Source organism: Panthera leo, chromosome B4, assembly GCF_018350215.1.
Source record: "Panthera leo isolate Ple1 chromosome B4, P.leo_Ple1_pat1.1, whole genome shotgun sequence".
NCBI lineage: Eukaryota > Metazoa > Chordata > Mammalia > Carnivora > Felidae > Panthera > Panthera leo.
The window spans coordinates 37,919,014-37,936,107 of record NC_056685.1 but is presented as its reverse complement, the minus strand read 5'-3'; the positions used below and the strand labels follow the sequence as shown (position 1 = coordinate 37,936,107).

Here is a 17,094-nt window from a genome sequence, read left to right as displayed (position 1 = left end):
ATGTTAGATGCAGAAAGCCTGAAAATACCACCAGATCAACCTGCTGATAAAACAGAGCTGAGTTTCCTTATTACCCCGGGAAGCGATGCTCTCCCTTGACAGAGTCTTAGAAACATCTCAGAAAAGCAAAGGCAAAGATAGGTTATATCTATGTTTTCAGGGTCTTCCATTAAGACTAATGAAACTGCCTAAAGTGGGGCAGTGCGTTAAGACACTGAAGGATCGTGACACACAGTAATTTAGGATTGTTGGGCACAGCAAGACCAGGGTTTGGAGAGCCTTGGAGAGTAGACAGTCACTTGATGCTATCTGTTAAAAAGTCGAACAATTTGATGTTTGTTTAAATGTTTTCTGCAAAGTTCCTTAAATGAACAATAAACTTTTTTTACTTGCAACTTTTATCTTCCTGAGCAAGAAAGCACTATTCCTGGAATAGTGAAGCTGTATTGAGGAAGACAGTGGAATAATAAAGCCACGCTGATGTGATCAGTAAGCTGTGTGGGTGTAGATAGTTTTGATTCTCAGAGATAAATCCGATAGAGTGCTTGGGATTCTTGCTGAGTGAGGGTTTTTTTTTCTTTTAAGAATGTTTTTCCTGAGCATAAAGGTCTATGTCTCCACAACCGATAATCCCTAAAATACTGAAAAGTATAAATAAGAAAATAAAGATTGCCCATAGCTCACACCATTAGGTCCCTAGAGATGCTGTAACAAGGCATCGTGAACTGAGTAGTTTCAAACAACAGAACTTTATTCTCTCACAGCTCTGGAGGCTGGAAGTCCAAAATCAAGGTGTCATCAGGGCCACGCTTGTTCTTAGAGGCTGGGTAGAATCTTGCCTTGACTCTTCCAAAATTCGGGTGGTGACCTGCAATTTTTGGCATTCTTAGGCTTGCAATGTCCTGATTCCGGTCTCTGCCTCTGCCATCCCATACTGTTCTTCCCATTCATAGGTGCTGGGGTTAGGACTTCAACAAACCTTTTGGTGGGGGGACACAATTCAACCCATAATACTTCTCATCCAGGGATGACCACTGTTGACACTCCCCCTAGACTTGGCCCTGATCAGGACAGGAGATGGTGGTGACCTACAGTATGGGGGTGACAGTGGGGATCAAATATTTGGAGAGAGTCAAGGGACTTGGGAGGCAAAGTTAGGTCATTAGCTGGCTGAGGGGGATTAAAATGTAACCCTTGAGTAGATGGTAAAGCTCTTCACCTCAGCAGTAGACTAGAAAGACAAGCTACTGGGCATCAGATGGCGAGGTCAGTTGTAGGCACGGTGAGTCTGAGTTGCCAGGAAACATCTGAGGAGAGATGCTCCATGGGAAGTTGGCTTATGGGTCTGGATCATTCCCACCCAGCTGGTGGCTACAGCCACAGAAACAGGTGAGAACCCCCAAAGATAGCATGGAGACTGAGAAGAGAGGCAAGAATGAGATGTAAAACGTCCCAATGGTCAGGAGTGGGTCTGGGTTCAACAATGGCCCCTGTTTGCCCTGACTGAAGGAGCTTCTGAGATGTGGGACTCATGGAGAGCCCCAGGCAAGGAGATACCCGTGGTTCCCCAGGGAAGGCGGAGGAGAGGCTGTCAGAGCCGTGGGAGGAAAACTGGGAGAGACAGAAGCTGGAGATTGGGAGGGCTGGGCTGTGCTAAAGGGAGAAGACACATCAAGTATTTTAAGGCCCAGAAAGTGGCCATAAGGTTTGACCACACAGAGTTTACTGGTGGCTGTGGTGAGAGTACTCTGAGGAGAGTAGTGGCAGGAGGTGAGGGGCGGTGAGGAAGTGGGCACTCTGTGTAGACACCACCTGCTGGGCACCAGGAGAAGAGAGAGGGCAGTAGCTGGCAGGGCCCGAAGGCTGTTGTGAGGTGCTCAGTGCAGAGTATCTTTGGAAGGGCCCTGACATTGCACATCCTGCCTGTGACCACCCTCAGGGTCCCCTCCATCCTGAGTGGACTCAGAGTCTGTCTGTTTGGTGCTGGCATTCCTTTGGGAGTGGTAGGGAGAGGGACGTGGGGGTGGCAGCACAGGCAGATGGGCAGCGAGCGTGTTACCAGAGCAGCTACCAGTGAGGGGGAGCTTCCCCCATATAGATCTCCCTGCTTTGGGTTAAAAATACCCCTGCCTGGGGGCCTGGCTGGATGTGGACCAGCTTCCCGGGGACCCATTCAGCCAGGCCTCATCCGCCTTATGACAGATGGTCAGTTAAGGGATATCCAGGCCTCAGTCTCCAGCCCAGGAGCATCCTGGCATTGTCCCCTGGACCCACTGCCATGTCCTCAGAAGTAGATATGGGACAGACTGCTGGCCCGTCTCCTCCCACAGCAGAGCACAACATCATGCATTTTGCAGTGCACAAAGTCCCTGGGAATTTACCAGAATTCCCTAGGGAGGGGGCCGTGTCAGGGAGGGCCCCTTCCCTCGAGAGAAGGATCACCCCACTACACACAGCCCAGAGTCCAGCAGCCGGCCCCACACCTGAGCCCCTCTCCTAAGACACATAACAATGCCGTTGTCTACACCGGCCACCACTCCCACCTCTTCTGCCTTCCTCTTAAGACTCTAATGCCGAGAGCCAGGGAGGGTCTTCAGAGAGCAGCCAGTCTTCTGTCCTCTAAGCCCCTTGCTACCACCAGCACAACCATGCAGACACAGAGAGCGAGCCCAGACAGCAGCAACAGGTTGTTCTTGCGAGTATGATTGGGGTGAACACTCAAACTTCCTTTCTCCCCCAGAACAGTGTTCCCTCCCCATACATCACCTTGCCACACTCTGTCCAAATTCAGCACAGAGAGGATCAGGAAGCCTTCCTCGTGGTGGTTTATGATGCCTAGCCCTTGTGAGTCACTGCTGGATAAAGACCTTCCTCGGGTTATCTCTTGCGATCCCCCAACCAACCATGATGGTCGGTATCACCATTATCCTTGGGCAGGGAGCAAGCTCACCCAGTTCAGAATCTTGCACAAAGTCCTCTAATGGTGACACCCAGGCATTCTGGCCAACAATAACAACAGTCAAAAACTCCATCCGCAGTGTTTAACAAGTACTGGGCAAGGCACTTGGAACAAATCAGTGACGGAGTCCCTAGCATGCATGGTACTTACTATGGAGGCTTCCTCTGTGGAAGCATCATTCTGTGTAATCTTCCCGGTACCCCTGCACCCCTGAACAGCTCTAGTAGAAGCCCCACTTTGCAGAGGGGGGAGCAGTTTGCCCAAAGACCCAGAGCTGGAGCCCAGCTTTCTTTCACCTCTAAACCTATGCGCACGGCCCCCAGCTCTGAGTCCTGCACTCTCCTACAATGTCTTTGGGGCATCTGTGGATTAGTGTGACAATAGAGCGTGCTGGGAAGACTCAGGCTCAAGTTTGGGTTCAGATTCAGATCTTATTTATTTGCCATGGGACATTAGTTGCTGTGGACTGAATTGTGACCCCTGATAATTCATATGTTGAAGTCCCAAACCACAATGTCCCTGTATTTGGAAATAGGGCCTTTAGGAGGTAATTAAGGTTAAATGGGATCAGAAGGGTGGGATCCTAATCCGATAGGATGGGCGGCCTTACCAGTAGAGGAAGAGAGAGATCTCTCTTTATAAGCATGCACAGAGGAAAGGCCATATGAGGAGGGCAGGGCAGGGCATCCTTACCAACACTGAATCAGCCAGCACCTTAGCTTAGGACTTCAGTCTCCAGAACTGTGAGAGACAGAAATGCATTTCTGTGGTTTAAGCCACTCAGCTATGTATTTTATCCTCGTAGCCTAAGCAGACTAAAAGGTTAGGCAAATCACTGAATCTCACCAATCTCACCTTTTTTCAGACACTCAGTGGGAGTGTCAAGCCCTGTAGGAATTAAAGATGAATATTTGGAAAAATAGCATAGTTTCTGACATACTTGGTGCTCAGCTAGAATATGTAGCTATTTGAGGAGACTAAGGGACATGCCTCATCAGAGCTTTCTCTGTTCATAGCACTGGCTTTAAGACTTTGGGGATCATGATCCATGTAGGAAACAGACATAAGCATAAGCAATGACTATGTGAAGAATTGTTCGTAAAGCCAAGCTTACCTTTACTGTGTGCAGTGCACTCTGATATTTTCTCTTCTGCCTTGTGTCATTTTGTTTTGTTTTGCTTTGTAGTGCAGGTTACAATCCACCAAATTTATTTCACAGCCATAATGGGTTACAGTCCAAAGTTTCAGAACCCAGAGCAGCAGGATGGTGAGAGCGGCCCCCGCCTCCACCCTGGCGTGGGCAGGACGCAGGTGCCAGTGGCCATGAGCCAGGCCTGGGGGTCTCGATGAGACTTTAAACCCAGTCTCCCCGCCTCCCAATCAACTGTGCCATGGTTGCAAAATTTGAAGGCCGTGAATCAGTTTACACTCTGCATTGATTCTCACAACCACTCTTTAATGTCTCCATCCCTGTTTTGTAGAGGTGAAATGAGGCTCACGTGGTTGGCAGAATCTTATGTGAATTCTGGGTTTTCTGACTCAAAGTCCAGTGTTCTTCCCATCTGCAGAGACCACTGATCAATAATCACAGCCTTAGACCCGCTGCTATGATGCTTCCTTGGAACCCAAGATGTCCCCAAGGTTTAAGGTTGCACCTGAATTGGGATGTTACGATGGTGTGGGCAGGCATGCAGATTGTGAAGGATATAAGCAAGACTTCAGAAGTGCCCCACTAGACACCCACATCCTGTGCCTAAGCTTCACCGTGCCTCTGGCCCCCAGGCCTGCAACACTCAACCCACACCTGATCCCCCCATCCTTCAGCGTCTCCCCATCCCTGATTCCACCCCCTCCCCCTCTTGCATTTGATCGGGGCCATCTCATGGGGCAGAGGAGACCCCTTGGATGTAGCTTTGGGTCAGGAGCCAAAAATGCCAACACTTTTATGCCTCCTTCCTGATCCTAAAAAGATAATGTGATCCTGGCTTCCCTACATGGTGCCTAGGAAATGCTTTTCTTCCCTCCCATTTCCTGCACGGCTCCCTATAGCTCCCGTCATCCCTGCAATGTTGTTCCCTAATTTATTATTTTAATTAGCTGCTTGGCTGTGTTAATAATCAAAACCTTCCCAGCCTCCCCGGAGCTATGCCAGGCTACTGGAGAACGGGAGAAGAGCCAGCTGCTCCTGGAGCTCTGTGCTGCCCCGGGGTGTTGTGTGAGGCATTGGTACTTCCCTTGGGGACCAGTGAGGCTTGGCCTCCAGGGGACCCTTGGGATCCCTTAGGGGGGACATGGGCCAACATGGGAGGCAGAGATGGTGGAAGACTCGTGCCCCGGCCAGGGGAGGGAAGTGAGGTGACTTCAGGACATCTCTCTAGGACTCCCATGGAAGGCCTAGAAAAGAAGAGCCCCAGCTCGCTCTCCTGCTGAGGGTAGAGAGCCCTTTACCTCCACATCATCGTCCCACTGTATGGGCCTTTGCCTGCCTCTCAGGACATGTCATCTGTGACAGAACGGGTGAGGGGTCCCATGGCTGGTTTTTCTCCTGCTCCCCTTCTTAAGGTGCTAAAGTCACAGGACCCCCCCCCGCCATGGGGTTGAGGGCATCCCTGCCTCTCTGTGCAGTCAGGGTCTGCTCATACATTTGACAGGGATGCACATTTGGTCTGCACGGGGCCATTGTGGGTGAGACCAGTCACAGAGGAAGCCTGTGGTGACAGCCCTGAGTAACGTGGCTTGCTTCATGGGCAAAGCAGCTTTGTGTGGATCGACAGCCCAGCTGGTAAAATAGGCACTAAACTGGCCAATAAGGTTCTTGAATTCTAGTCCCCACTTGGCCCCTGGCTACTTACAGGACCTTGGAAAGTCACCTCTCCAGGACTTTATATATAGAATATAAAAGGGACTAGACTTGACTCTTCTGCCTGTCCCACCCTCCCTCCCCCTCCTTCCCTAAGGAGTTACCAGGCACTACCACGTGTAGTGCTCTGCTGGGGATACTAAGATGAGGAAGATTTAACCAAGAGGCTACAAGGGAGACCAAGTGATGAACACAACAAATACACTGTGACACGTGTCACTCTAGAAGCCCGTACAAGACGTGGAAGCAGCAGGGAGCACAGAATGACTTGTGAGATGGGGGGCAGATTCTGAGCTGGGTTTGAAGAAGGAACAGGTAGTCTTATGTTCTCTCCCAGCTCCAGCCCCCAGTACATCCCACGATCTCTGCTCTTGTCATAAAGGTAGACTGGCTTGGGGAAAGAGGGAAAGTAGTGCTCTGATTTACTTTACCAAGGGATCTTTAAAACCACAGAGCCAAGAAAAGAGTGGATCAAAGTAGAAAGCGGCCTTTAGCAGGACAAGCCTACCCTTGAAGATTCAACTCAAACAGAACTGGCACTGAGGCCATGGGAATGTGGGGTGACCTGGGAGAAATGCCTGCCTGGCACTGGGGGTGTTGGTCAGGTCATTAATCAAGCTGAGGCCAGATACTGGAGGGCCTTGAGCCCATGCTGGAGTCTGGGCTTGGTGTGCTGGGTGCTAGGGAGCCGGGGGCAGTTTTTCGGTGGGATCAGCCCTGGAATCATGACACACTTGCTTCTGGGTTGAGCAGGGGCCAGGAGGCTGATGATACACGGGTGGGGAGGTAGGGAGCCAAAGCCAGGGCGGTGCATTGAGCTGGGTGGGAGAATAGATGGGGACTGGCATACGGCTTCCCTGGGAGGAGAGAGAGGAGTCCATAATGACCTTGGGGGAGGGGGGTGGATTCTGGTCTGGGTGGTGGTGCATTGATGAGACTGCCCAGGGCAGAAAGAGTGGAGAAGGCAGGTGTGGGCTCTACACGGGCGAACGCACATTCAGCTCAAAATCCTGTCCAGTCCAGTGTGAAGCTGGGCACCCAGGAGGCGCCCAGCAAACACAGAAATGAACTGCAGGGCCACCCCGTGTGTTTCCTGCCTCCCCGTGCCATGGGCTTCCCTCCCACTGAAGGCAGAAAACTCTACTGCCTGGGGGACCCTTTTCTATTGGGAGCCCTGCAGTCCTGGCCCCTGCTCTGCCCCACCAGCCCTTCCCCCAAATCCCAGGACAGAAACGTTTCAGTAGCCTGGCAAAGATAATCCTGCAATTACTTTTACACTCTCTGCCTGATGTCTGTCAGGGCCCAGCCATGTGCGGTTGCTCAGGCTAATCCTTCTGAGCATGTGATGACCTGAGCAACTTTTTGGCAATATTTCTTTTCTATAAATGGGAAGTTCCTAAAATTACAAGGCATCGGTGACCTGCCATGCCCCTCCTGGACTGCCGGTGTCCTCATTGGCAAGAAGACTTCACCCTCTGCAGGGTTTTCTAGCTAATCGGCTACAGGCTTTGGTTTTGAAAAATGTAGTTAATATTCCGCAGTTTCTGTAAAGAGCCAAATACTGTTGAATCAACTCTATGCAAATAGCTGTTGAAATAGCTCATTGGGATCAGACCTCTCCCTGCCCCCTGAACAGTCCTCTCTGTTCCCCTTCCACTGCTCTTCCTGCTGATCTAGGCAGTCTCCCCAGGGCTTGAGTGAAAGCCATGAGCCACTGGTCCAGAAGCATCTTGCTGGAGGAGTATTGGCAGAAGGTTGTCCTCTGGTACTAATGGGGACATTTTACCCACATGGAAGAGACCTCAGAGATATTCTCATCCAGCAGTGCCATTTTACAGGTGAAGAAACTGAGGCTTAGCCAAGTGAAGTATCTGGTACACAGTCACATGGTTAGTCAGGGGCAAAGCCAGGGCTGGAACCTCGGTCTGCTGATCTCCCAATACCCCTCCGGTGACCTCCTCCAACATTTAGCAGCTTTTACTCTTCTGTCCAGATGCAAGATTGTTTTCTCAAGACCTGACCAAGCCCCATGCAGGAGACGCCCTGGAGGACTTGAAACCCTCTTGATCCTGATGGCAAATCCCTCTCCCTGTCCCTTGCAGACTAACTTCTCTACCAGATGTGACACCTCAGGGTGTGGGACGGGGGTTAGTGTCCCCATTGACTCAGAATCACATTCTTATTTCTTCTGGACGTCAGAACGAGTATGAATTTGTTTTCCAGACCTTAATCAGGGGCAGTGGGTCCCTTCAGATGGCTTCCAGGCCCTCCCTTGTGGCTGGGGACCCTGCTGCCACCCTGGCTCACTTGTGGGCTCTCCCTGCTTTGCAAGATTCCAGCCCTTTCTGTGACTGGCAAGAAGAGCTCTGGAAGAGAGCAACCCTCCATTAGTGGGATCAATACTGCTTGTCTCCCATGGCTGCATTTCTTAGAGCCCCCCACTCCTTCTCCTGGGAGCCCCATGGTTTTTTGTTTTGTTTCGTTTCGTTTCGTTTTTTCATCATAGGACTTTAAATCCCTTCGGATTGAAAACTGCTCCTCACCACCCCACCTTCAACCTCAAAGCTTCTACGGAAGCAAACACCCTCACATAGACAGGGAAGAGGATAGGGTTCAAGTCGGGAACAAATGTCAAGAGCTTCTAGGCAGCTACGCCCAGGGGTGGGGCCCAAAGCTTCCAGGAAGCAGCATATTCAGTGGGATTCAGCACAGCGCCACCTACTGGAGGAGAGGGACAGGACACTCTGACCCTCCATTAAATAGGAAACCTACAAGGTGGTTTTTTCTCCCAACCACCTGGGAACTTAATTAAATATTCATGCCTAGATCCCACTCCCAGAGATTCCATTTGGCCTGCGGTGTGACTTGGGTTTTGTGGAACTCCCAGGTGATTGTGCAGCCAGGCTGAGAAATGCCACCTTATCTGGGTGTGGAGGTGGAGGAGGCCTCAGAGACCGTTCTCACCGGGTCTCATTGCCTGCTACAGGATTAGACATCAGCCCCCAAACCTGACTACATTATTTTACATGGATTACCATTTCTCTGGCCAAAGTGTCCAAAGCTTTTTATCAGATTTTCAGTGGGTTCCGTGTCCCCCAACAGATAAAGTGTCCCTAGTCAAGCCCAAATGTGCCCAGATGTGTGGTCCTAAGTCTGATTCTCAGCCTGTGGGGTTGACAAACCTAATGGATAATGGATAGTGTGTATATTTCTATAAAGAGACTACACCCATTAAAAGATCAATGCAAAGGGGTCACATTGACTATCTCAGGCTGTTCAGAATCTCTTCCTGGCACTATCATGTGCCTTTGATTAATAAAAAATGAGAAATGAATTATTACTTAATTAATGCACTGTATATGGTAGGCAAAAGCCTTCAAAACGTGAGATCCACAGGAAAAAGTAATCAAAGGAGTCTTTGGTGATTATAGACTGGGAACCACTAGTCTTTTATAACCCCCCTTATTTGAGATATGAAGAAACTCAGGCTCAGGTTAAGGGACTATCTTTAGGTCACACAGCTAGTTATGCAAAGTTGGGACCCTCACCCAAGCCTTTCAGTCATGCTGTAGGGGGCAGAAAGAATATGTGCAGGATATTTTGCTGGAAACCCTCACTTGACACAACTTCATTGACCCAGACTCAGGAAATTCCTCATTGGTCATGGAGGTTGTATGGGCCAAAGATAGCCTACATGCACAAGGAATTTAAAAACCTATTGTAGTCCAGGATTTCACTGAATCTAAGATACCATCAATTGTGAGGTACACCATTGTTTTCTGTACCAGTAAGACAAAGTGCTGCCAAGTATAATCATAAGATGCCATTAATCATAAGATGCATCTCAATTGTCGGGATGTTAAAATGGGGGCGGGTAGGACTGTGCATTGTGGAATTAAAGAAATGGGGCACATTAGCCTCTCCCATGCCTTTCGGAGTGGCCCAGCTGTGTAATGTTCTTCTACCTGTTTCTCTTACCTCCTGGAGGTGCCAAGGAGGAGAAAATGGCACTTGGAAGGAAACAGATATATTTTAAAAGCGAAGTGAGTAATACAGCAGGGCCTGGCCCAGTCTGTGGAATCTGAGGACAGAATCCCAGACTGGCCTTCAGAAAACCTGGGTTTGAATCTCAGTTCTGAAACCTTCCAGTGGTGTTATCTTGAGTACATTCTTATTCTCTCCAAGCCTCAATTTCTTCATCTGCAAAACAGAGATCATATGTGCCCCACCCCCCGCCCTATCCTCACCAAACTATTGCAAAACTCAGAGGGGAAGATGGTCAGCTGAATGGTGTACCTGCCTCCGGCATGGTGATTGCTGAGAACCACCTTTCGTTTGCCCCGCTGATGTCTGTGGCTCCCGAGAATGGACACTGTGAAGTGTCAGGGTGGGTCCTGCAGAGTCGCTCTGGGGCAGAAACCAGCACCTTAAGGATGAGCTTCCATGGACCGAGCCAGTGGGCCTTGTCTAGCTTTTGACACCCCACCCATCTGAGGAAGAGAATGCACTGTTAAATGAGGAAGGGAGACTGAGGGCCAGACAGAAGTCCCCCTTCCCAGGAACAGAAAGCAGAGATGGTCAGAGGTCCCAGGGGCCCTGCCCCCACCAACACCCTAATACCGCCCCGTCTGGCACCCTGGGGACACACATGCACACACAGGCTTCTGCTGAGCATACAGGTCACAGAAAGGGTTGTTCAGCCTCTGTGCAGAAAGAACCCAGTGGGAGAGCCACCTCAGTTGTATTTCCTAGGGAGACATCTGCCTGACCTGCCAGTCAACAGTGTCCTGTCCCTGTACCCTTCTCCGGGCCAGAAGGGAATGGGACAGTTAGCAAAGAAGAAATGTCTCCCAGTCTTCCTGCTGGTCCAGACCAACCCCATTTGTGGAGAATGCATCCATTCAGTGGTGGAGACACCATGCTCAGCCTTCAGTCCAAGGCTCTGAGCTCTCGTCCTGGCCCTGCCCCTAACTGCCCCTAACCAGCAGCAGAGCCTCCGGCAATTGACCTTTCCTCTGTGGGCCCCAGTTTTGTCACCTGTAGATAAGAAGAAATGAGATGAGAAGCCCCAGGGTGCTCCCCCCATGGGCACGTGTAAGCCTGAAATGAGGCACATAGGAAAGTGCCCCCCTGGGAAATGTGCACCAACCCAAGGAGCACTGGGGGAGGAAGGACACAGGGCAGCTGGGAATCAGGGAAGTGAAGGGACCCAGACACATTGCTTGTCCCATAATTGCAGCCATCTCCCCCACATCCACTGGGGACACAATAGGCCCTAGGAAGGGCCTAGGAAGGGTACCTGGGAAATACAACTGAGGTGGCTCTCCCATTGGGTTCTTTCTGCACAGAGGCTGAACAACCGTTTCTGTGACCTGTATGCTCAGCAGAAGTCTGTGTGTGCATGTGTGTCCCCAGGGTGCCGGATGGGGCGGTATTGGGGTGTTGGTGGGGGCAGGGCCCCTGGGACCTCTGACCACAATGTGGTAAGAAGTACAAAATTGGGAGTCAGACTCAGATTCAAAATCTGTTCCTGCACCTGCCTTAGATGTGTGACCATGGACAAGTCTCTGAACCTCTCCGTGACACAATTTCCTCATCTGTGAAATGGGTAACCAAACTGTTGTCTCAGGCTCTTCGAAGGACTCAATGAGATGGTGACTAAAAAGCGCCTCAAACGTGGTAGGCTCTCTATCGATGGCAGCTGTGGAGCCCTCGGGGGCCGCCTGCCCTGACCTGGGCTTTCCTGCAGGTGGGTGGGGCCGCCGTCATGGCCGTGGGCGTCTGGACCCTGGTGGAGAAGAGCGGCTATCTCAGCGTCCTGGCGTCCAGCACCTTCGCTGCTTCCGCCTACATCCTCATCTTCGCAGGGGCCCTTGTCATGGTGACGGGCTTCCTGGGCTTCTGCGCCATCGTCCGGGAGGACAGGAGCTGCCTCTCCACAGTGAGTGCCCAGCCCCCACACGTCCCCCCATCGGGCTCCTGTGCCGAGAATCCCCTGCCCACGCGGTAGAGGTCCCTGGAATCAGAGAAAGACGGCTGCCCTCGGGTCTGGTGTTGGCCGAAGTCTCCAGGCTCTTAGCACCTACGTCAGTCTCGGTGGCTGCTGCTGCTGCTTCTCCCCTCCCTGCCTTTCCTCCCTCCTCCTCCTCCTTCCAGATTTCATCATACGGTGCTTCTCAAAGATACGCAGAAATGAAAAGGGTGTGATAAGGCAGCCCCTGTCCCATCACCCAGACTCCACAACTACGTTCTCCTCTTTCTTTGGTTTCCTCCCTACTTCCTGCCTCCCCGCCCCCCTCGGCACCCAGACACCGTGTCATCTGTAATATTTCACTGCATCCCCCTAGAACTGAAGGATCCTTCTTCAGAAAACATGACAATACCTTTCTCACACCTAAAAACAATTATTACTCATTCCTTAATATCATGAAATAACAAGGCAGTTTCAAATTTCCCCAGTTGACTCAGAAACTGTTTTTGTTTTTTCAGTTTGTTTGAACCAAAACCTAAATTAGGTCCATGTATTAAGATTAAGATTGGGCTGGGTCTCCTGGTTGGCTCCTTCGGTTAAGCATCTGACTTCGGCTCAGATCATGATCTCACGGTTCACAGGTTTGAGCCCCTCGTCAGGCTCTCTGTTGTCAGCACAGAGCCTGCTTTGGATCCTGTGTCCCCCTCTTTCTCTGCCCCTGCTCCGCTCGCACTTTCTCTCCCAAAAAACAATTTTTTTAAAAATTAAGGTCGGGCAGTTTGTCTCTTGGGTCTCTTTCAGTCTCTCAGCAATACCACCTACCTCTCTCTCTCTCTCTCTCTCTCTCTCTCTCTCTTTCTCTCTTTCTCTCTTTGCTTAGAAATTATTTGTTGAAGGAACAAGATCGTCTTTCCTATGCTTTCTCCCAGTCTGGAATTTCTGATGATATCCTTGTGACGTGTCCTCCAGGCACTTGAATCTAGAAGCATGATCAGATGTAGGTTTGATTGTTTGGGCAAGAGGATTTCACGGGTGGTGGTGTGGGCAGCACAAGCTCCTTGAAGCCGGGAAGACTGTCCATCCATAGCCGGTTCATCGTGTCAGGAAAGAAAACCAGGCAGGACTGGCAGGGGCAGAAGCCAGACCCACCCCCTTGCTCCCAAGGACACTTTGCCAGGGTAGGCTCCCTGGCACCTGGGTGACATCTCCCCACTTTTAATCTCCTGAGGACCAAGCTCAGTGGGAGCAGGGGAGGCTACAGAACACGTGGACTTAGCAGGAAAGGGCCAGAGCCAGAACCAATCCGAGGCTTAGTGAGAAATCAGGTTGAGCCTGAATGGAATCAGGTCACAGGACGAAGCCTCGAAGGGCTGTGCTCTCCCCACCCTGCTTCCCCATACCCTTGTGCATCCAACCAAGGGAGCAGGAGGCAGTGGAGGGGCCGTCCCCTGAAGTCACTCTCACCAGCGGTGACCTACTTTTTCAGCTTTGGATACAAAAGCGCCTGTGCACAGGCTCCACAGGATGGCTCTCCCCTGCCTAGAAAAAGTCTTTAACTCTGCTCTGAGGGACAGCCTGGAGCCAAGGTGCAGGTCACATGGATGGTGGCACACCAGTGGGGTGAAGTCCCACAGGGGACCAGCCATCAGAGCGTGGGCTGTTACGTGAGCTGTCCTTCCAGCAGTGGGACAGGTGCACCATGAGCCAGCCCCACACCTGCCAGCCATCCCTCACGTGGCCTCGCATGAGTCCTCATAAGCCTGCTGGACATCCCTGATCTGATCAGCATTAGCCGAATGAAGAAGACACGGGACATGACCGAGTGACTGGGCATGTGATGCGGCCCAGGAGTAGGTGCCAGCCCTTATGGGGACCAGTGCAGATGGGCCCAGAGGAATCCTGATCCCTCCATTATCAGGGAGTCCACCTTTGCTCTGCTCAGCCCTTTAGGAAGTGGGGCCTTCAGCTGGGCCCCGGGCTTCAGGCTGGGCCCTCTGGCCCGCAGAGGCAGGCTGCTGAGCTGGGTCATCACCGGCTGCCCCTTCCTAACACCAGCTAATCTTGTGGAAGAAACAGGACTCACCTCTCCAGCCCAGGAAGGAAGGCAGAGGCCCTCACTTGGGAACCTTCCTTCTCACTTGGAGCCATCTGTCTTGGTACCATAGGAGCTCCTAAGACCAGTGGTCCCCTACAGTCCAGGGAGACAGCCCCCTGCATTCCACCCCAGCGTGCAGTTATAACACAGATGGGCATGGCTCTTTGAGAGCCACCTCCCTCTGTCCTTACAACAGCCTCCCTGCAAAGTCAAAATGCTCATGAACTTTCTGTGCACCGAGTGCTGTTCTAAACACTGCTGAATTTAGCTCACTTAATCCTCACCCAGCCCTATGAGGTGTTTACTCTTATGGTGTGCATTTTACAGGTGAGGAAGCTGGGCCACAGAGGGGTTAAACAATTTGCTGGAGACCATCGCGTTAGTGAGCAGCTAGGTCTGGCTCCCAGGCCAGTGCTCCCATTCAGAAGGCATTGTTCACCCCACCATGCAGATGAGCAAGCTGGCCCTGGAGATGTGGAATGAGTAGGGGCTGGAGCTGAACTGGGGAGGCCAATCTGTTAGAATTGCCGCCAAGAATCCCCATCACAGGGAGGCCAAGCAGGGTGGGAGGCAGAGGCACGGGAGGCACTGTGGGCAGAGGGACACGCCATTCTCCCTACCCGTGGACGTCAGCACAGAGCATCTGTCCTGTGATCTCAGAGATCTGAGTGGGCACAGGAGGGAGCACCCTGCGGGGCCCAGACAGAATACTAGGGCAGGAGACCAGCAGGAGTGGACCCTGCTGTCATTATAGTATGGAAATAGCAGTGTGTGTCAGAGGATGCCTCATGTGGAAGGGAACTTGAGGGACATCGGGTCCCTTCCAGAGGTTCTGGTCTAAAGACACTAGACTGGGGAGTATGGGCATTGATGAGGGATACTCAGCTTTATTGACTTCTCTGGAGAGCGGCCCAATCATAAGAGCTTTTGGCATTCTCAAAGACCAAAAGGAAAGCCTGAGGGTCAGTAACTGACAGCATTCTGATCTGTGAGCCACACACCACAAGCCCCTCTTCTTCACTCCTGTCTTTTTTTTTTTTATTTTTTTTTTTAATGTTTATTTATTTTTGAGACAGACAGAGCATGAGCAGGGAAGGGGCAGAGAGAGAGGGAGACACAGAATGTGAAGCAGGCTCCAGGCTCTGAGCTGTCAGCACAGAGCCCGACGCGGGGCTCGAACTCACGAACTGTGAGATCATGACCTGAGCCGAAGTCAGACGCTTAACTGACTGAGCCACCCAGGCGCCCCTTCACTCCTGTCTTAATACCATCCATTAGCCAGGCCTGTCCCACCCTCCAGGCTGAGCCCTTAAGAAAATTGATGTCTTCTAACCTCCAGTCACAGCCCACCTGGAGGGCACCAAGCTCCACAGCCAGGGCTGGGCGGGGAAGACGTGGGGACTTCTGGAAGGCCAGGCTTGCCTGTAGGACGGTGCACATCTACCTCTTGGCTCGCCCTTCTGAGCTCCACAGGGTCAACAAGTTAGAGGTTTTCTCATCCCCCTGGGCCTCAAGGCAGGGCTGGGAACACAGGGACTGCTGGACGGGCTGATGCTAAATGCCCTTCTTCTCAGCCCCACCTTCCGCCCCACCCCCTGCCCCCTGTCTGCTCTCACTTTCATCCCAACAGAACTGACACAACACCTCTGACCTCTGTGGTCCACCATCCTAACCGGACACATCACCAGCCCAGAAGTCTAGGGGTGTGAGCACAGCACTGTAGCAAACAGCAAACCTCGAAGCCTGGAGTCTTCTCTCTTTGCTTTTCCCTGATCCCCCACCCCCACTGAAAGAACCAAAGACGGAACCATCCCAAGGACAGAACACAGGTGAAGCAGTGCTTCTGAGTAACCCACATTCTGGCCTGTCAGCCCCGGAGTTATTGAGCACCTGACTGTTAAACCAAGAAGGTGGCTGAGACATGCGGGAATTTCTCAACCCAGGCCCCCCTTTGGAGGCAAGCGACATGGTTAAGGCAGTTTCAAAGTGTTCTGTGGTTCCCGGAGGCTCCTTGCTGCTCTCATTTCATTTTTTCGCTTCCTTATCTAACTTCCTTTTGAAATCTTTCATCAGCTAATGGCTGAAGGAGACTCCAAAGAAGAAATGCAGCAAGCCTAGCTCTACACAAAGTGGTCCCCAAAGAGAAAAGGGAAAGACAAAAGACCAGGCATCCGAATGATGTGCGTCCAGCCTGGACCAGGAGGAGGGCGAGGCCAGACATCAAACGCTCCCTGAGAACTTTGCGGAGTGGGTGGTCCAGCTCACACAGTGCCACGTCCTTCCTGGTCCAGGCCCTTCCTCCTGGCACCTCTGCAGCCCCCAAAGTCACTTTCCCAAGAAGGCAGCACTTATCAGGGACAGGAATAGCACATCTTTGCAGGCGCTGAAATGCCGACCGGCGTGGTGTGGGAAATCAGTAGAGGGGAAAGAGAATGAGGTTTAAATTATTCACACCAGATCTTCTGTTTCAGTGAAGGCTGCATGAGGGAGCCAGATAATTCAGGCCAGCTCAGCCTAAGGCCGATGGCCGGGACAGATGCTACCCTGATCAAAAGAAAGGGGTATTTTTAGAGTTTTGAATATGGGCTCTGAAAACTTTTGTATCTTAAGCCACATGAAGATTATGATGGATAGCTCAGGATAAACGGGTCTTTGTGAGGGGCTCTTTTACATTTAGGGGATGGATTAAAGAGTAAGAAGTGCTAGAACCAATTCTTGAAAACGAGGAGACCCCAGATTGCAGTTTGGAGCTGGTTGTCCAGGGCAGTAAGGTCTAGAATTAAGGACTGGTTCAAAAGCAAGTTGTAGCGCTGCCTGCCCAACTTACTCTGGGACTCAGGGAAGTCACTCGGCCACCCCTGGCCACTCCTATCCCTGTCTTTATCTGGGGGTAAGGTATGTGGAGAATGAGAGAGCATTCTGAGGCTTAGGAAATAAGTCACCACATTATGTAAAGATCATAAAATGTGGCTATAATTATCGTTTACATCACCATCACCATGACCAAGCTCCTTTGAGAAGGAATTTAAATAAATGGAGTTATTCTTAGGGCCATGACTCCCAGGGTCCCTACAATTTCTTCCTCGATAGAAGCTGGGAATGGAGGAAGGACCCCAGTGCCCTGGTGGGGGTGGTGGGCAGAGCCGGGGTGGGGGTTGGGATGTTGACTGTGTGTTCCCATTGCCCATTTCTCAGCCTCCCATTACTTC

The 17,094-nt window shown here is 51.5% G+C and overlaps 1 protein-coding gene across 1 annotated transcript in view; it reads left to right on the top strand.

Moving 5' to 3' along the window:
• Positions 1-17,094, top strand: part of TSPAN11 (tetraspanin 11) — a 73,622-nt gene that overhangs the window by 29,958 nt on the left and 26,570 nt on the right. The window contains exon 3 of the mRNA XM_042945534.1: positions 11,569-11,760. Coding sequence (XP_042801468.1) covers positions 11,569-11,760 — 192 coding nt within the window. The remainder of the gene's footprint in view (positions 1-11,568; positions 11,761-17,094) is intronic.